Source organism: Camelus ferus, chromosome 7, assembly GCF_009834535.1.
Source record: "Camelus ferus isolate YT-003-E chromosome 7, BCGSAC_Cfer_1.0, whole genome shotgun sequence".
Classification (NCBI taxonomy): Eukaryota; Metazoa; Chordata; class Mammalia; order Artiodactyla; family Camelidae; genus Camelus; species Camelus ferus.
The window spans coordinates 44,937,568-44,958,205 of NC_045702.1; the positions used below are offsets into that span (position 1 = coordinate 44,937,568).

Here is a 20,638-nt window from a genome sequence, read left to right on the forward strand (position 1 = left end):
GGAAGTGTAACCCCCTCCTCAGTGATGAAGTCCAGCCACTGTACTCCAAGGGATACAACGCCCACTGGTACATGAGCTCAGAGCTAGAGCAGAGAGACAGGAAGTATGGCCAAAGCCAAAGGAAGTAACGGAAAAGAATGAAGTCCAAGTGCCTGTTTGTTAGTGCAAAGGTGATCAGAGCCAGGCCAGCTTCTGCTCAGAACCAAGATAATTGCTTAGCTGCTATGGACCTTGCAGAAGCTCTTACCAACAGCCCTCAGAAGCACAGAAACCACATGACTTCCAATCAAAAAGGAAAAAACAAATGAACAACAACAACCCACTCATATGCTTACTTCAACTCTTTCATTTTTTTTCATGAGAGGTAAAAGAGCATCTAGGAAGGTCCACTTCAGTGATGATGCTAATTTTTATTGGTTATCCATTTGCCCTTATTCCTATGTTTGAGATGAGAAACATTTGTCTTTTTAAACATCCTCCAAAACCTACATCAGTGTAGGTTTAAGCAACAGATTTCTTCCCCAGTAAAGGTGTGGAAGCCAGGCTATAGTGGAAAAAGTTAGCCTAAGGACTAGGCTAGGCCCTTCATAAACTATTCAAAGTCTCACACGCTCTTTCTTTTAAAGCAAACTATTATTTGAAGAACACATTTCACATTTTTAGAGCAAAATCCTTCAAAACAAAGATTTAAAAAAACCAAAGATATTGAAAAAGCACACACTTTGTAAGAAACTATATTATTCTGCTCAGGTTGGAATAAAAAGATGGCTGCTTGCTTATTTTAAAAATATCAAAAGCCAAGACTGGCCAAAAAGCAGAAAAAAATCCCAGCAAAGGTCTTAGTTTCCATTACCTGTATTTGTATAAAAGCTATGTGTTGTTTTAACTCAACATCTGGTCTTTGTCCCTCATGTAGAGAATTCTGAGTTCTCTTGACATTTTAGCAAGCAGTACCACAACCCCCTGCCAGGCTAGTAAAAATCACACATTTTTCCTGCAAGGAAAAGAATGTCAATAAAAATGAAACATTAAAAAACATAAAAGCTTGGGTTGGAAAGCTGTGCTGTAGAGTCTGCTTCCTAATCAGCCTTGCACAATTGCTTTACAATTTCTTTAAACATTACCACTCCATTTGTTTGAAAAATCTAATACTGATACTGCAAGCTTGTTCAATATATTGTTCTAAAATATGTCCTTTAGATGTAGGGACCTTGCCATTTAATCAACCTTCTAGAATAGATCATGTGAATTAATTTTTATAAATATTTAATGTTTATCCTTATATTGTACAAATTGATTCTTTAAGTTGCTTCAACTAGAATTGAATTTCAACTGCTTTCACTACATAGAGGAATAATCTTTGTCTCACATTCACATCAGTACCTTCCAAGGCCCTGGCATTGTAATCTGTCACAGTAAAAAGCACAGAAGTAAATACAATCCTGCTACCAAAATATGACACGCTCATTATAACAAGCCACTCATAAATTCTGAAACAAAGGCACCATCATACATTTTAAAAATAACAATTTTATGCAATTTGCATAGGGGCATTTTTGTTTGGAACCAAGGCAGGTTATTTCTTTCTCTTTGCACATGTAATCCTGAAATAAATTATACAGTAATAGCACTAACCACCTCTAAAGAGGGCCAGAAATTAGTTAATAAATGGTCGCAAAATACTTTGCAAGCATGAAATGCAAATAAGACTATAATGGCCATCAATTCTTCTGCATAGCGTAACAACTGGATTATGTTAGAGGGAAAGGAAGAAATAAACAGGGTTAAAAGGCAAGTGCCCAGGAAGTAAATGGCAGGGTTGAGGTGAGGAAGAAGGGCTCTATAATGAGGTTTCTCTGGATATTAAAATTCATCACCACTTTGGTAGACCTCACCAAGGCCTCAGGGTAAATGTGTAGAGTGAGCCGGCCCTTCTACATAAAGATTGAAAAACATACAGCCATGGCACAAAAACAACCTCTTATTTGAAATATTTTACTAGAGGTTCGGATAAACCAGAGCCTTGCAAGTCCTAAACCCAACTCAAGTCAGCTCAGTTCCCGACTGGTGGAAATGATTTGTCTCCCTCCTCCAACTGCCTGCCAGAGGTTAGGGTGCAGCTAGTGGGCATGGACAAATTATAAGCAATCAGAGAACCCTTTTCTGTGCTCAGCCAGTAGGCCTATGTAGTCTGCCTGGTGAGAGACCCTGACGCATGGTCAGGAAGCCCTCCTTGGAGCTGTGCAGTCCCCTTATACACCCTTCCTGGTGTTTGGGCCCAGCAACATGGCAGCAGACATTTTGAACTTATCAAGCTGCATGCTCCATTACAACAGAATAAACCTAAACTCGCATCCAACTGCTTATACCTGACTATCCACATAAAGATCTTAGTCTGGAAAAGCCTTAGATATGAATCCTCAACAACAGAATGTTAAGATGTTATGACTTAAGGAGCTTGTTTATAAGGTCTGAAAATGTGTAAGTCTCAGTAAAGAGAAAACTCTGGTCAATGGCCAAAACTAGGAAAAATAATTAGCAAGCAACTTCAGTTAATTCCTACTCCCTATCCTAATGAAAAATTTATTCATTCATTTAGAAATAAAATTTCCTGAGCATCTGTGAGATAAACAATAGAAATACTACTATGCTCTGCATAGCAAGGTCCTGCCCTCACACAGTTACAGAGCAGCGGAAGGGGAGACAAGGAAACGGGACAAGTCAAAGAAAAGAGCCATGGTAGGGAAAAATAAAGAGCCATTTATTGGAGCAGGAAATCAGGAAAGACTTCTCACAACATACGATACCTCAGCTGAGACCCAAACAATGAATCGATGTAAGGAGAGAGGAGAGTAGATAAACACTCCATGCACAGGAAAATCACGAGCAGAGGCCTGGAGGCAAGAGAAAGCTCATCTATTTGGAAGAATAGAAAGAAGTTTGTCATAAAACAGAGTTGGTAGAGAGTGGTAAGAAATAATGCTGGAGAAATAAGCAGAGAACAAGTCCTGAGGAGTGGGCTAAGGGATTCCGAGGGGAGTGGGAAACTATTCAAAGGACTTAAGGAATAAATTGTAAATGTATTGTATTTTATAAAACTTCTTCTGATTGTATTGTGGAGGAGGAATTGGAGAGGACCAAGAGAAAATGATGAACTGAGTTAACAGTCATGGGGATGGAGAGAAGTGAACACATATAAGAGCTATTGAGAACTTAGGAGAGAACAGACTTGAATGGGCAGACTCGCATCTTGAGTGAGTGTTCAGGGGGCTTGTGTTCAAGATCCTGGACCTGCCACCTATAGGGAAAGTTACTTACTCTTTCCACATTTTAGCTTCCTTTTCTGTAGAGTAGGAACAATAAACGTATCTGCTCATCGGATTATTATGAAAGACAAACAAGTTAACTCACAAAGTGCTTACAATAGTTCCTGGCACGACAAGTTGTCAAAAAATATTAGCCATTATTATTGAGTATAATAGCTCAAAACTAGAAACAACACAATTGTTCATTAACTGTAGAATGGGATGTGGAAGAAAAGAGGAGGAAATAGTTAAGGATCTCACGAAGGATTTTAGCTTGGATAAATGAGTGGATGACAGTAGCTGTGCCAGTTACTGCCTCTCAGCTCCAAATCTACCCTTTATTCCTTCATTGATAATGGAGATGGACCCAGTAAGCATTTCTCCTTTGCAGCTGGCACAATTTTAAGCTTTGTCAGTAGAAGGCACAGGAGGGATGCTGCAAGAGGAAGGGAGTTCTCATCCTGGTCCAGGTTTGCTTCTTCATGCTCCTACACACAGCTGCCAGCAATACACGGGGGACATCCAGTAACACTCACCCACCTCCAGTTTCAGTGGCAGGTTCCCATTGAATCTCAGAGACACCCCGGGGGTTGCCTTCCCAGCATTGGCCCATCTGCACCACAGAAGGGTGTCTCACACTTGTGATTATGGATGGGGTGACCCAGCAGACTCCTGTGCCAGCCACAACTTCTCCAACATAGCCTGAATTCCAGTCAGTTGATCCTTTCTTTGGTTATTTCCCTTGGCCCTAATGGATTCTTTACCCCTTTATAGTTAATCCCCTGTGTTAATTAATAATTCTCTATATTAACCACTTCCTATTCACATTATGTGTGTTTTCTGTCTTCTGATATTAACCACTTCCTATTCACGTTACCGCATGTTTTCTGTCTTCTGTTTGGACCATGACTGATACGGTAACTATTCATTGAAATGGGAAACACAGGAGGAGAGATAGCTATTAAACAGATAAATTCCATTTTGGACATACTGGACATGAGATGTCTGTGGGACATCCCAACAACACTGTCTGGCAGGAAGCTGAGTATCTAGGAGATCTCCAGCTCAGAAGTGTCCAGGATGAAAACAAAAGCTTAGAAGGGAGTAGCCTTAAAATCTCTAAAATCTTAGTAAATGAAGCATGTCTGTTACATGTCAGGGAGATAGATTTTTTATTTTGTATGCTCGTGTGCCTCATCAAGAATCTCTAAACGTGCTATGTATATGGCAGCACATTTCATCAAAAGATTTATGGTGATTTTATACTGTGTATGTTAAGTAATGTCATTTTATATCTGTTAACATTTTCAAAGCTAACTGAAGATATGGCTGAAAAGAGCCAAGCTCTATATTAATCAGATTAGAACTCTAATTACACTCCAAACTTGGAAGCTTAAACCTGGTTGAAGCAAAGGAGTAATTAGTCACATCAGCTACTCTGGATACTGACTGCAATCAGAAAAACTAATCAATGTGCCAAAACCCCAAGTAGCAGCACTGAAAACTGGTGAAATGCTGAAGTCTGAAACAACCACATACCAGCATGTTTTGAAAGAGACCCAGCCTGATCCCTTCCACTTTTTCTAGGGTATGAACTCAACCAACAAACTTGCTCCTTGGTTCACCCATTTCTCAAAATTTGGATATACTGACCACACACACACACACACACACACACACACACACACACAAAAGGAAGTTCCATCAGCAGTTTGCAAAGGAACAATCTGGAAGAGAAATGTATTAAATCCCTGGGGAAATTAAACCCAAATAATCCAATAACAGTGTTACAAAATTAACACTGGACTATGAGTTGAATTAATTGCCTCCCACTGTGGGGACTCTTGGCTACCACAGTCCAAAACAAATGAGACCAATAATGTCAACTGTCTTAAGAGAGGCCACAGGCAAGCGTGATCTTGGAATACCTAAATGCTTACCCACAATTGCTTTTCAACTTTCTGATTTTGATATTTTTAGTACAGAGAAAGGCCTTCACCTCTGCCCATCTCATACCTCATACTATGGTAAGTTGGTGAGAGAAGCTACAAGTGGTACAATTCTTGATACAAAAGGTGCAATTTTATGACTTGCTCTTTTGTAAATCCACCACTAAGTGCCTATATCTAGAAGTAGCTGGGTTGTTAGAAATTGATCAACAGAGGCTGAACAAGGGTTGAATGGACAGGTGGGAACAAGGAATGAATTCTCTAGAAACTAGGCAGGCAGTCCGGTGATAAGGCAGGTCTTTAAGAATACCAGTCAGCTGCTCTGAGGGACTTGCTTTGGCATTTCAATAAATAAACATTTATTTCTGTAAATCCTTTTCTTATGCCACAATGTCAGTATGCCTGTGGCAATTCGAGATTACCTAAATAATGTGGGCCAAGGGAGCAACAAAATTAGCATGTGTGTGATTTACCAATCCTCTGCTGGGGTTCTTAAGGGGCTTGGGGTGTAAGGAAGGATGCAGCATTGTCGTAGAAATAAAATTCTGGTGATTTATATAGTTTTGCCAAATAAGGCCCACAGGGCAAATACAAAAGGCCTTGAACTGCCTCAGGTTCTCCTGAGACACTCAGTTTGTCAAAATGCCCATCACAAGGTCTTACGCACGCCCTTCATGTTTCAGCTGACATTTACTCCTGAAGCTTTTTAATAACCAAACAGCATTTTACAAAAAGTTAATTAATGGCATTTTATTTGGGTCTTATGTGATTTGGAATTCTTTTCACATTCTTAATTTTGTTTGACATTTTGAAAATACTATGCCTAACTCTTTTGTGTGGATAAAAGAAATTGTTTTAACATAGCTAGCATGTATTGATTATTTTTTTTTCCTTCTCCCAAGAATTGACACAAACACCAAAAAAAAATACTTTTTGTTTGGGCTCAGAGAAATGAAGCATTCTGTTTGTTTGGAATCTTAATTACGATGGCCTCAGACTTACCTAATTAAATGCTCCTCCGTAATGAAGAAAATTATTTTCAAGGTTAATGAATTTGCAAGCAGAAACATTGCTGTCTTCCTAGAATGAATTATCCACATTCCTTACATACCCATTTGAGATAAACACTAATCAATGTTAGTACTTAAAACACGTGGCATTGATTTCACTGTGAAAGCAAACTTTCTTTTGTTTTTAGACAGTATAAAAAGACCACAACTTCCCTTCTTGTAGACATCAGGCTGCACATATAAACTTAATTCTACATTTTGGACAAAATGGAAATTATTTCATCAAAACTATTCATTTTATTGACTTTAGCCACTTCAAGCTTGTTAACATCAAGTATCTTTTGTACAGATGAATTAATGAGGTCCAATCTTCACAGCAAAAAAAACTATGGCAAGGATTCTGAGGTAAGTTTTTTAACTGTAACATGAGTAGCATTAGCTATTTAATGTTTGTCCTGAGTCTAATGCTTTTGTAAAGAGTAAGGAATAAGTTTGTGTTTTATTTTTTGTCAGACTTCAGCATTCCCACGACAGTGTACTGATATAACTTCTATTTTGTAGCACAACAACAAACAGCCCACCCTCAAATGACAATTTTAGTACAGATACTTAGCAAGTGTAAGGGGCATTAATAATTTTCAATTGACTCAGAAGTACGCAGTTGTAATAAACAGTTGCAGAAATAAGTACTGGACACATTTCAGCTGGATATTTGAATTGTCTTTCTATATCTAAGTAAAATGTTTATCCCTAGATGTTGGAATTCCAAGTTATTTTTATTTTCTTCTTTACGCCTTTATATACTTTGCAAATTTGCTGAAAAGAGCTGGTATTACTTTTTACAATCAGAAAACAATTGTTTTAAAAATCTTCATATGGACAAACTTTCACAGTAAAACTAAATACTGAGTATTTGCTGTATTTTAAATGGATCCTTTAAAGTTGGTATATTAGTGGTGCAGTAATCTGCAAACCAATCGGTGTTTTACTAATTTACATACTAACAAAAATACAATCAGTTTCTTGAGAAATGCTTTTAGAGTGGAACTCTGAAGCCTCCTCCAATTGTACCCCAAAACCTGGCTAGCAGCTCTGCTTTTATGTGACCACGACTTTGGCTTCTGAAGAGAGGGAAAACAAGAGACATGGAGAGGAAGTGGAAGATGTCTCTAAAAGCAAAATATAAAAATATATGAAATATTTTATAAACAACATGAATCAAAAACTGAAAAATAACTGCAGTAAAATAAACTTTTGCTCATTTCAATACTAGATTATGTTCCTGCTATTCGAACACATTGTTGCATTCACTATATATATTTTATTAATAGTTTATGTTGCATTCACTATATATATTTTATTAATAGTTTATAGTTGTCTCACAACAGTCTAGGGATGGAGAAGCTAGATTGCTTTAAGATGCTTAATACAAATTATTTTTAAAATTCTGCACATGAAAACACAAACTTTTTTTATAGCTTTAACAATTCTACAAAGTCTGGATTTAACTTACATTGGGGCTTAAATCTATTGCTTATAACAATAATAAATTATGTTAATGATCATTTCTAACTATAGCCTAGAGGAGATACTAAGTGGGAAAAAGAAAGAAGTCTCAATTTTGAAGAATTAAAAGATTGGGGTCCAAAAAACGTCATTAAGATGAGTACACCTGCAGTCAACAAAATGCCACCCTCGACAGCCAACTTGCCATTGAGGTTTGGAAGGACCCTGGAAGAAGAAAGAAGCACCGGGGCCATGGCCAATCTGCCTCTGAGATTTGGAAGAAATATAGAGGACAGCATCTCGGGACGTGTTCCTAATCTGCCCCAAAGGTTTGGGAGAACAATAGGACCCAAAAGTGTCACCAAGACACTGAGTGAGTTGCTCCAACAATCCACGCGTTCGTCATCTGCCAGTAGGTTACTTTACTCCATGACATGTCGGCCCCAAGAAATCCAGAATCCTGATCAAAAACACCCAAGGTAAAATACTTGAAAACCAGTTAAAATGCATGGGCAGTTATGCAGCACTAATCCAGAAACTTCCAAAAGGTTTACACTTTTCCTAGGAAAGTTAAGTTTCTTACAAGGAAAAGACACAGGGAAATAAATACTTGTAAACTAACAACAATAGAAGGCCAGGTATAAACATGACTATAGGTATTAAGTAACACGATAGCTTCCCCCATGCCACATAAGGGCATCCAACCCATTGCTCTACAGCCACACACTAAGTAGTAACAGGTGATGACAGAATTGGGAATTCGTGCCCATGACGTACTGTCCAACATTTGACCTCTCTAACATAAAAGGTCCCACGTGAGTTGTCTGCAAGTACAAAGGACTGTCATTTCAATAACCCAGATCTCAAATTCAGATTTTCTCTCTCAATTTTCGATCAAAATCTTTTACTGGATCTCATTTTATAAATAATTCCTGTTATTATAATCATTCTTTGTAGTGATAAGTATTAAGTATCTACTATATACATGTCAGAACGCAAGGTACTACAAGAGGTTCAAAAAAAATTAATAAGCTACCTAACCTACCTATTATTTTCTAGTAGAGAGACTATGTTAAAAAAAAAATTTTTTTGATACAAAGTAGAACATGACACTTCAGTTAAGATCTACAGGAAGTAAGGTGGCAGGCTGTGACATCTTATCAGTGAGACTTTCTTAGAACACTCCTAGTTTATTTTGTTACCATGGTACTTATCCTCATCTGACATATTATATGCTTAGTCTCCATCCCCTTTTACTAGAATTGCAGTTCTTTAAATCCCATAATTTTTGTCCATTGCCATATTCCTAATGCCTAGAACTGTGTCTGGCATGTAGTTAAGCCCTCAATATTCGATAAGATAAATGAAATGATATGAGAGGCACTAATAAGGTCCTATAGAAGTTCAAAAAAAGAATGTTTCTTCATGTGGGAATGTAAGGATGTTTCTTGAGTTGGACTTTGAGACTTTGAGAGGTGGCTCTATTTTGACCATTCAGACTAGTGGGAGGAAAGAGGATATATTCAGGCAGAAAAAGGAGTATAAGCAAAGGTCCTGAAGCAAAGTGAGCCAAGAACAGCTAGGGCTTAGTTTGGTGAGAGCAAAGGATAAGTGAAGAGGAGAGGAAAGAAGGCAAGAAGGATGGGTAAGAGCAGAGAGTGCCGATACCCAGAGCCACATAAAAGATTCCGAATGTTACTCATCAGGAAAAGGAGAACCACTGATGTTTCTGCTGAGGTCCTGAGATATTACACAGGTAGAATTTGCAACTAATCAGATGTTGGGAGTGGGGCGGTGATGAAGGAGAGAGATGAGACAATGGTAGGTCTGTCATTCTAAGCACCCATTACAAGTTCAGGATCCCATTAATATCTCACTCATTTCAAGTGCCATGCAATTCAACTCAGGTATAATTAGGCAATTAGAATCATGGCCTGCATTTTTATATGCTTTCACATGCTATTGCTATTGTTGTGATGGATGAGAACATTCTGTACGCTTACATTTTAGGAGACTTGGATTCAAGAACGTAGATGATGCAGAATTGAAACAAGAAAAGTAAGAAATCCGAAGCCTGTCCCTAAAGACAAGATAAAGCCTGTATAGTCTGCAAACAACTACGGTGAAGACAACAATGAATGAAGTCATGCACTCTCTTAATAGGCTATCATTCACAGCAATTTTTCCTTCTCAGTACAGCTAATATCTTGAAAGTGTGAAAAAAATTTAAAGAATATCGTAATATAAAGATGAAATGATTTTGTCTAAATAAAAAGAGCATGGCATATACTTAAGAAGCCTCTGATAATAGGGTGAAGGGGAGGGAGAAATAAAGAGACTGATTTAAGCCACATCACTATCCTATAAACACAATTACACTTAGGTAAAAAATTAAAAAGAGGAGGGGAGTGTGGGAATAGCTCAGTGGTAGAGTGCATGCTTAGCATGCATAAGGTCCTGGGTTCAATCCCCAGTACCTCCATTACTAAAAAATAAATATGTTTTAAGAAATCAGAGTAGCCTGACAAATTTTATGATGAATATTAAATAATTTAACATAATAGCATGTTTGACAAATAAATGAACATGAATAACAAACCACTTACAAACATGTTTTTATACACCCATTTTTCCATTACATCAACAGTTAGTGAATCTATGATAGATTGATATATTTTTTAAAAAAGAGATAAAAGAAAAAGGCAATTAGACACCTCTTTAAGTATCTCTTCTATCTGTATCTGGAACTTTGCCTTCTGGTGTATCTCTTTTCTCCTCATTTAAATGTCAACGTTTTGATTTGCAGAGAAAATCTAGTCACTCTTAAAACTAACAATTTATAAACAGAGTACACTACAACATGAATGCACAGTGATACCACTTTAGTCATAGAATAAGAAGTCCTTAATCAGATATTAATCAGTTTATTGAGCAGTCTCAACTCCTTAGGGTGCAAACCAGAAATGGTGTTAATTCTCTCCCATCCTGCTCCAAGCTGGGCCGTGTTGAATCTCCTTTCCCTGCCGGGTAGAGATCCCTTAATAATACCTTGGACAGGCTCTAAAGCTTCCTCAGTCGCTTTCTAATATTAAAAAACTCAGTGAAGTCCAGCTGAAGATGGCAGCCTCGTATCCCTAGTGAAGTTTTCCTTCCCTTATTGTGCAGGGCTAGAGGCTGGAAGGACTCGAAGGGGGAAAGGGGTGAGGCTGTTCTTTCTTCCTCCCCTCCTCGCCTCCAAGGTAGGGTGGTGGGAGGGAAACCGGTAGGCCTCTGGAAAACAGTTCTCTCTCCTATTTTCTCCAGGGTGTTGGGGTGAGCAAGGGAGGGGGGTGGGCGGGGGCAGGGTGGGGCTCAAGAGTGCCTACCTTGTCCTCTGTATGTAATGTTGCTACTTCTACGAGTTCTTTGGGCAGCAGTACAGGGAACTTCACACCGCCCAGGTCACGGACCTAAGAGACCTGGATGCTCCCCGATGTCTTCCTCAGCTCATCTGCACTCCCCACGGCCTCTCACTGCCAGAAAGAAAGGCTGAAGACAGCTACCTTCTCAGCGTCTGCTTGATCCATAGAAAAGGCCGATGTCCTTGTCACACCGAGGTAGGGCTGCAAGCTGCTGCTGGGCTGCCCCACCACTGCCCCTCCTTGTCTCAACCCTCTTTGCCCTGCTTAGATGGGTAAGCCTACTGCCTACACAAACTACCCATCACAAATGAACTGCCAGTACCCGCTTCATGATCCTACTCTGTGTGAGTGACTTTCTAGGAACCTCTCACTCTTGGTTTCAGGGTGAGGAGCAGCTACAGCTGCCCCCTCCCAGTTAACCTCTCGTACACCGCTGGGAAGGGCACGGGCCAAGGCAGGGGCTCATGTGGCTCTGCCTCTTTATAAACCGTGAAGGGGTATCTGGCCCCTGCCATCCATGGTTTCCATTATAATGTCAAGTATTTAGCACTTCTGTACTTTCAGATTTGGTCCCCAGGTGCCCATTCTGAACAAAGTGGAAGTATGAAACGTCCTGCTGCACTAATAAACAAAAGACCGCTTGCTCCCTTGATACTACATGACACAAGGAAATTTCTTGCTGTAGAAAATGGGTTCTCCTTGAAATTTATAGAAAATGTTAGGTGAATAACCAGATGTCAGCTGTCTCCTCACCCACTGGTCTTACTCTTAGCCCATCACTAGCCCCTTCACCAGTTTCCACAAGAAATCCATTCACAGAAGGAAGTTTGAAATTTCTCTGATCTCAAGATCACATTGCACATCATTTCACTGAAACAATCTTGATTAAACAAGCCTCTTCTCCCAAATCTCTCTTTAACTGGACCCCTAGCAGGGTTCCCTCTTCTTCTGACCTCTGATGCTCACCAAGATGGCTTTATGGGCATGGGTTGCACAGGACCCCATATTTGGTGAAAAGCTTCCTTTTTGCTGTCCTGAAATGCTTTAATCAAAATATAGTTGATTTTCAATGATGTGTTAGTTTCTGGTATACAGTAAAGTGATTCAATTATACATATATTTTTTCATATTCTTTTTTATTATAGGTTATTAAAAGATATTGAATATAGTTCCTTGTGCTATACAGTAGGACCTTCTTGTTTATTTTATATATAGTAGTTTGTATCTGCCAATCTCAAACTCTAATTTATCCCTCCCCCTCTTTCTCCTTTGGTAATCATAAATTTGTTTTTTTCATAAGTTTGTTTTCTATGTCTGTGAGTCTATTTTGTAAATAAGTTCATTTGTGTCATTTTTTAAGATTCCACATATAATTGGTATATGATATTTGTCTTTCTCTGTCTGACTTACTTCACTTAGTATGATAATCTCTAGGTCCATCCATGTTGCTGCAAATGGCATAATTTTTATGGCTGAGTAGTACTCCATTGTGTGTGTGTGTGTGTGTGTGTGTGTGTGTGTGTATCACAATTTCTGTATCCAGTCATCTGTAGGTGGGCATTTAGGTTGATTCCATATCTTGGCTATTGTAAATAATGCTATGAACGTTAGGGTGCAGGTATCTTTTCAAATTAGAGTTTTCTCCAGATATATGCCCAGGAGTGGGATTGCTGGATTATATGGTAAGTCTATTTTTAGTTTTTTAATAAATCTCCATACTGTTTTACATAATGGCTGCACCAATTTACATTCCCAACAGTGTAGGAGGGTCTTCTTTTCTCCATGCCCTTTCCAGCATTTGTTTTTTGGCCTATCCTGAAATTCTTAATAATTTTGAACAAGGAGTCTTGCATTTTTAATTTTGTAGTGGGCCCCACAAATTATGCAGTCTGTCCTGCTCCAGCCATCCCAACCCTGCTGGCTCTTCTGCTCACTCTCCCAACATCCAATGCCTCCCCTTGTTTATTAATTAGAGCAGCTTCCATTTTCAACATGAAACCCAAGGGACAGCCTGTCACATGCACCTGGGAGGTCTGCTTACACCTCACAGTGGGTGTAAAATGTAACTGCATGGCTCATGAAACTTAGTCAAAATGCAGGTGTAAGGATGGAGAAGCGGGTATGCAAAAATCTTCCCCTGGCCCTGGGTGGAAACTTAGCCAGATGTCATGAACTTCACTGCTGCTCTTAAGTGGCTCTTTGGTCTCCTGAAGTCAAAAACTCAGAGTCTCAATTCCATTGTAATCAACATTTCTATCTGTATTTAGCCACTCATTCATTCATTCACTCCCCACTGTTCCCATGTGAGGCCTAAGTTGGGGCACAAAAGTGTGGTTGACTTCTGCTCTTTTCCAGCTTCCTCACTCTCTGGCTGCTTGATTGGACTCTACTGGGATGGAAGAGAATTTGAGATGAGAGGCAAGGGGGTAGGACAGTTCTTGCCAAGGCAGATGGATTCACTCAGGACCCAGAGGTTGGCGCTGCCCACCATGGCTGGGCCTTCTCTCTGCAATACTTGTGTCTCCCTTGTTACCTTTCAGTTCCCAGGCTGGCCTCAGGCCTCACCCTAGGACACAGGCACCCACTCCATACATGCCCATTTCTCTTCCAGGGGTCTTCTTGCTAGGACTCAAAACAACTTCTGCAAATCTCTCTTTCCCACAGCTTACACCTGGTTACCCACAACTCACCCTCATATCATGAGATCCCAACACACCTCCTCTCTCTTGCTGCCCCCAGACTCTTCAACTTTTTTAAAGGCCTGAAGTTGAGCACTAGTTTTTTATTTCCCTCAACCACATGGAACACATTCCCTCATCATATGGAAGCTCCTACCTGGTGAAGAGTAATGCACTCAGTAATCCCCAGCATGTGGACATGGGTAGGGACATTCAAAGAAGGGTAACAACACCCCCCAAATGAATCTCTTCATAAACTCAAATCTTATCTTTTTATGGTCTCCAAGTGGTGAGAAAATTGAGGACTAGTGGAACTGAGACAGAAGGGAAGGGGGTAGGGTACAACCATTAAAAACATGACATAGCAATTGAGGATAGGACATAAACTGGTTAGAACCAACTTCACCCAAGATGGCAGGAGACTTGACTTCCAGTAGACCTTGAGCTTTATTATATGCTCATTATAATGTATTAGCATGCTAAATGACACACCCACAGGCTCCATAACAGTTCCAAGGCTGACCATAAAAGGCCAAAAAGTGGGCAATGGCCCAATTCCAGGAAATCCCTGCCCCTTCCCCAGGATAGTTGGAATAATCCTCCCACTTGTTAGCATATGAAATTACCCAGCCCATAAAAACTAACCACCCCCACACCACAAGGCCACTCTAATTTTCCTAGACAACCCTGGGGCCACTCCCCCTTCTGAGCCAGACTGCATGCTGCCTATGGAATGTCTATGTCCTAGGACCGCCTCTCTTGCCTCTGAGACAGCCTGCACTCTGTCTTTGGAGTGTGTATGTCCCTGAATAAATCCACTTTCACTTTACTATGGCTCGCTCTTGAATTCTTTCCTGTACGAAGCTAAGGACCCTCACTTGGCGGGGCATGTCCCATGGACTTGCCCAAGACCTGGGACATGCCCATCTTCATGTGCCATTTTCCTGCAACAGAAACAACTTTCCAACCACCTCCTTCAAACAGTTTGCTAATGGTGATCTGGCTTTGGAATTTTACATCTGCCAGATTTGGGGGTTTTGATTAAAACTTCACTTTTGACATCCTTTGCTACTTTTAAGGAATGCTTACAAGTTGCTAAAAATGACATTTCTCTACATCATTACATATATATGTGCATTTTTCTGGGGAAAGAGTTCAGAGTTCTTCAGTAAATTCTCAATAGAGTTTGCGATACCATAAAGTTTAAGAATTACTGCAATAGAGAAATTTTTATTTCTAGAATTATTTTAAATTAACATCTAATTCGATTTATAAATGAGTATTGTTATCTGATTGGCCATTTAAGTGCTGAGAACACAATGCTAAAACAATCAGAATCACTCATGTGGTTTAGCCTGACCTTCCTCCAAATACTGGCTTTTTACAGTAGCAGAAATAGAGGTGGTAAGTGTGCTCTTCTCCTCAGTGTGCTTTCCCAGGCACATCGCCCCAAATATCCCATTCTCCACCCTTCCTCCTCTCTTCTAGCACTTTACTTCCTCAGGTAAATTCCATTTGGACTGGCCCTAACCTAAACCTCAGCCAGCCTATAAAGGTGAGGGGAGTGTGGGCCTTCAGGAGAATGTTGGGGATAACACACGACATACATTCAATGATTTTCAGGGAAGGCAACTTCTACATGATCTCAAGTCCACATTTCATACATCATACTATGACAATGACCTTGAAAAACACAAAAAGGAAAAAAAAATTTACTGGCTCTGGGACCAATTTCTCAGTGAGAAAATGAAAGGCAGTGTTCACTTAGCTGTGACCAACAAAATGAAATAGTCAAGAAAGAGGAGAGCACTGACCTTCACTTACTTCAGGTGCGTTTTTTTCTTTTTCTTAAAGATCTTCCTGTAGACATTACATGACACTCTCCCTAAGAAATTTATATTATTTAATGAAATACCAAACTACATGCTATTCCTAGAGACACGCACTTTCACATTTGTGTACCTTTGTTCATGTTGATTTCTTTGGCGCAAAGACCCCTTTTATACCTATCAAAATCCTTCAAGACCCAGGTCAAATCTGAATGCAGCTGCATATAACAGAAAACCTAAATAACACTGTTTTTAACCAAGAGTGACTCTTTTTTCCCTCACATAATAATGTCTGGAAGGAAGCAGTTCTGAGCTAGTGTGGGAATTTCAGTCATCAAGGATCCAGACTCCTGCCATCTTTCTGCTCCACTGTCCTGAGCACATGGCTCCCACTAGGCCATCACCTCCCTTTGCAGGCAGCAAAAACAAAGGGGCAAAGCACAGGGGTGCTTTTTTCCCAAAGGGCCCCATCCAACAACTTCTTCTTTCATGTCATTGGATGCCCCAATCGGCAAGTTGCTCCAACCACTATTATGATAGGGGAAAAAAAAAAACAGCATGGATATTGGATAGGCAATCAGACGGGTCTGCCCAGCCTCTGTTCAAGCTCACTTCCCTGTTACATAAAATATTTAAAAATTTTTCCCTTCACCAGACCAAGGTCAACATTACTGGACATTTTGGGCTGGATAATTCTTTGTTGCGGGTGGCTACCCTGTGCATCCCAGGATGTTTATCAGCACTCATAGCCTCTACCCACTAGATGCCAGTAGCAACACCCTGCAAATGTGACAATTTAAAAACATCTCCAGACATTGCCAAATGTTCCCTGGGGGGCAAAATCATCTCTAATAAGGAACTGCTGCACTAGATTGTTCTAATCTTTGTATCCCATCCCCAGTTTAATAATAATAGTGACTATTTATTGTTATGATAACTGTTTTAACATTGAATGCTATTTTAACTACTCCTGTTATGTTCATTTTTATACATGAGAACTGAGTTCACGAAGAACATTCTGAAGAAATGGGAGCTAACAAATAGGCTCAAATGAGGTCTGTTTCATTTCAAAGTTTGTGCTCTTCTTCCTCCATCCACTATCCTGTCCACCACCCTGTCAACCACCTCCCATCCAGACCTCAAATATATTAAGCATTCAGGAAACATTTGTTGAATAAAGCTTTAAAAGAAAACGAGTGCACTGGAGCCCAGGAAGAAACCTTCAATGTTTTAAACTTTATATACAGATTTTAAAAAGAAGGAAGGAAGGAAGGAAACATCCAAGGAGGGAGGGAAGAAGAAAGGAAGAGAGAAAAAAAAAGACCATAGATTCCTGGACAGCTTTAACCTAGCTGTTCCTTAAGGTATCTACTTTAAGAGCAGGTAAGGAGGTGCTACCTCACCACTAATGAACAACCATAAAGGGTAAAAAACATCACAGAATAAATGCTGGACCAACTTAGACTCTAATGAAGCAACTAACAATTTTTTTTCTCTTATAGCAAACAAAGCACAATTGTTAACGATGAAACTTAGAATTATCAGTTTCTGCTTCAGTGGGAGAACCGAACCGGTCAAGAAAGCCACTGAAATACGCAGTCACTGACAAGCGGAATGGGAAAAAGGCATCAGTAAGTACACTTCTGTCTGGATAGGTCTCACTCCCTGGGTTACTTGCAGTCTCTTACTGATCCCATTAATGAAGTGGGACAAAGCAATAAAGGAATTAAAATAAATCCTAAGTAAGCCTATCGCAGCCCGCCAACATGAATTGTGGGAGTACTCCAGTACTGCAGCCTTTCCCTGCCTCTCACAGATTGATGTTTGTTACTAAATGCTCTGGGGAAAATATAATCACTTTGCTTCTTGGAGTCAGATTGAATTAGGAAAATATTATCTGGTAAACATTTGTCCCTCTTTATTATACCCAACGTTTACTTTAACTTACTATTTATTAAGTGGCCTTGAGTGTCTAAAATGTTTATTAGATGTTGCACATGTTATTCACCATTGTTAGAAGTATTAAAAAATCAGGGAGATTTCATTTGCCTTTTTTATGTATTCTTTTTTGTGGTAAAATATATATAACATAAAATTTACCATTTTAACGATCTTTAACTGTACAATTCAGTGGCATAAAGTATATTTCACTTGCCTTTTTACATAGGCTGGCACTATTCTCTAATTATACTCACACTATTAATATTTAAATAACCATAACCAAAACTTTATTATTTTGCCTACCAGAAAAATGCCTATGACAATAAGGTTGATGCTTTTTAGAGATGCCCTGATTCTGACAGACTTATTTAGAAATATCAGATTTTTCACAGGAACATTAAATTTTTCCTATAATCCCTTTAAGCTTGATTTGAAAGGAAGTAATTTTTGCTAATCTTTTTTCTCTCTTGAACTATTTTATCATCTCACTAGTTCATTACAGTTTGGATTCACCTAGGACAGGAGTTAGTGCTTCTTTAGAAATACCTGGGACAGCAAAGGCTTCTGTTAGCAGTCAGATATGAGGACATATTTATTTCAGAATAGTAGTGAAAATGAAAAGTTTGGTCAGTTTAATTTCCCTGAGAAATGGAGAATGGTCAACAGCCATTCATGTACTACGTCAGAGTACTTCTCTTTGAACTTTGAGGCTCTATCACAATCTTCCTAGTAGCCTATTTTTGTTTTTCATATATCTTGACGTTTTCCTCTCACGATATAACACAAAGGAAGTGCATATTATCTATGAGTAGCTTAGGAAATAGTAAGTATTATCACCCATTATTCTCTTCTTAAATACAGGAAATAAAATATGAAATAAGTAAAACAAGAAAATCACTATTAGACTTGTGGTAGCTCACAGTGAAAAAGAATGTGAAAATGAATATATGTATATTCATGTATGACTGAAAAATTGTGCTCTACATGGGAAATTGACACAACATTGTACTGACTTAACTCAATAAAATAATAATTTAAAAAATCACTATTAGAATAAGGAGTGGACTAATATTATAATGAGATTAATATGGAATTAATACGTTTTCTGTAAAGAGAGAGAAATAGTATTTTAATCCTGAAGAAAAATTATCTTAAAATTTATTTTACTTCTTGCTGTATTTCCAGGCATTGATATATTGTGGTTAATAAAACACAAAACTATTGTTTCTCTTTCTTAAAATATGCAGCAATACTAATTAGCTACAGCGATGCACCTACATAATTTTCAAACTGCTTTAAAAATATCATGTAGTTTTTCCCTTGTAGTTTAAAGCACAGAAATGTAACCGATATCGCAAAATTATTTTTAACCACTAGAGGGCAGAAAATGCTCCACATTTCTACATAACTAATTTTAAATTCTTAGACCAAAACAATAACCACCACCAAAACAACAAAAAATCCTTAAGATCCTCTTGTTTTATATTGTACAATATACTGCACACTTATGGCTCAGTTAACAACTTTGAAAGTTTTAACTAATGTACAATCATCTCAATCCAACAGTTTATAACAGGCGAAAGTAAACATCATTTTTGCAACCTGAGTCTAGCTATGAGTTTAGAATTATTAGGATAAGGGAATCAGCACATCCTTAAGGAAAGGAGGAAGACTCACACAGAACAGATGGTACCCATTAAGAATCTGCAAGATTCATTCTACATTAAAATATCTACAATGGAATGCAAAGGTTGTATTTATTGTAAAACTGAAATTTTCACTGATATCATAGATCAATCAAATGCTAACATATTTATATTTGACTCTATAATTTCTATATGTATTTTCTTTTACCACAAACCAACTGGAGATCTAATTGTGGCAAATATGTTTTAAGTTTCCTCTTAATACATCTTTTTGACCTCATTAATTTTTGTTAATTATTTTTATTAACTTTTGTCCCTCCCAGTTAAGTCATTTGCATTTTAGAAACTAAAGTGCTACTTTCTTTGATTAGAGACCACAACCTCTTCACTTTTTAACTCTCATTAATTAAAACACATCATGGTAAATTAAGCCATTTGGATTTCAGTCTGTGTGGGTGACATTTTAACAACTGCCCCTTCAGCCATCTCTCTCTGTCAATCTTAGCCATGTCCTACATCATAGGACAGCAGGAGGGCAATAGTGGCAGCCTGACAGAAAAATGGAGCAGGCAGGGAGCCAGCAGTTATACATCACAGAAGTCAGCGATTCTTCTGATGCATGAGCCTTTCACTTGCCAATCAAACCTGATAAGGCTTTTACCTTGCAGGGTTATGCACTAAATCATTCTCCAGTCTTGTTTCTTAGCCTAAGCAAACCTGCATTCCCCATTTTTCAGGTTTGTGGGTACTGCTCACTCTAATACTAATAAACACACTACAGTAGTACAGAAAAGTTGAGGAGGAACAAGGTAGAGGTATCACTTCTTTTGGACTAATGAAAGTGATGTACATTTAAAATCAAGGCTAGTCACAGACAGAAAGGCTTCTGTATTATCACCTATTGGTGAAAGTTACAAACTAGCAGTTTTGAAAAAAGCTTCCAACAATTATAGCTGCCTAATAAAAGATCTGACTCACATGAGCCTTGGAAAGGTGTTTGAGCAGGGACTGGGTCAAAAATGAGTATCTCAGATGTCATTTCTGCATGTGTGAAATTGTACTAATTGACTTCTAAAATCTTACCAATCTTCTTTTAACATTAATTCTATGTTTAGCAAAGAAATACATGCACAAGTTTCAAAAGTCAAAAGAATTCTGCAAGACTTATAATTAGGGCAACTGCATCCCAGCTTTCCAGGGCCAATTGTGATTTATGCCTTTTATCCCACTGTAATTATTAACAGTGCCTCCTTTTACTCTCAAGTGTTCCAGTTGGACGAAAAACTACTATCCCAAGCCCCAACCATACCCGCCTCCAATTTCTATTCCCCAGAAGCAACTACTTTCAATATGTTTAGGATTTTTTCTATATG

General features: G+C 38.7%; 1 protein-coding gene across 1 annotated transcript; it reads left to right on the forward strand.

Annotated features, from left to right (window-relative positions):
• The first annotated feature begins 6,494 nt into the window (after positions 1 to 6,494).
• Positions 6,495 to 9,851, forward strand: NPVF (neuropeptide VF precursor). Its single transcript, XM_006175684.2, has 3 exons — positions 6,495 to 6,669; positions 7,843 to 8,249; positions 9,781 to 9,851. The coding sequence occupies exons 1-3, from the start codon at positions 6,532 to 6,534 to the stop codon at positions 9,830 to 9,832; spliced, it is 597 nt and encodes a 198-aa protein (XP_006175746.1). The 5' UTR covers positions 6,495 to 6,531; the 3' UTR covers positions 9,833 to 9,851.
• Positions 9,852 to 20,638: the final 10,787 nt, after the last annotated feature.

Excerpts from the sequence above, each read along its gene's own strand:
- NPVF (XM_006175684.2), top strand. The coding sequence starts at position 6,532 with ATGGAAATTATTTCATCAAAACTATTCATTTTATTGACTTTAGCCACT. Across the intron at positions 6,670-7,842 it reads ACTATGGCAAGGATTCTGAG|CCTAGAGGAGATACTAAGTG; the intron begins GTAAGTTTTTTA and ends TTCTAACTATAG. Across the intron at positions 8,250-9,780 it reads CCTGATCAAAAACACCCAAG|GAGACTTGGATTCAAGAACG; the intron begins GTAAAATACTTG and ends CTTACATTTTAG.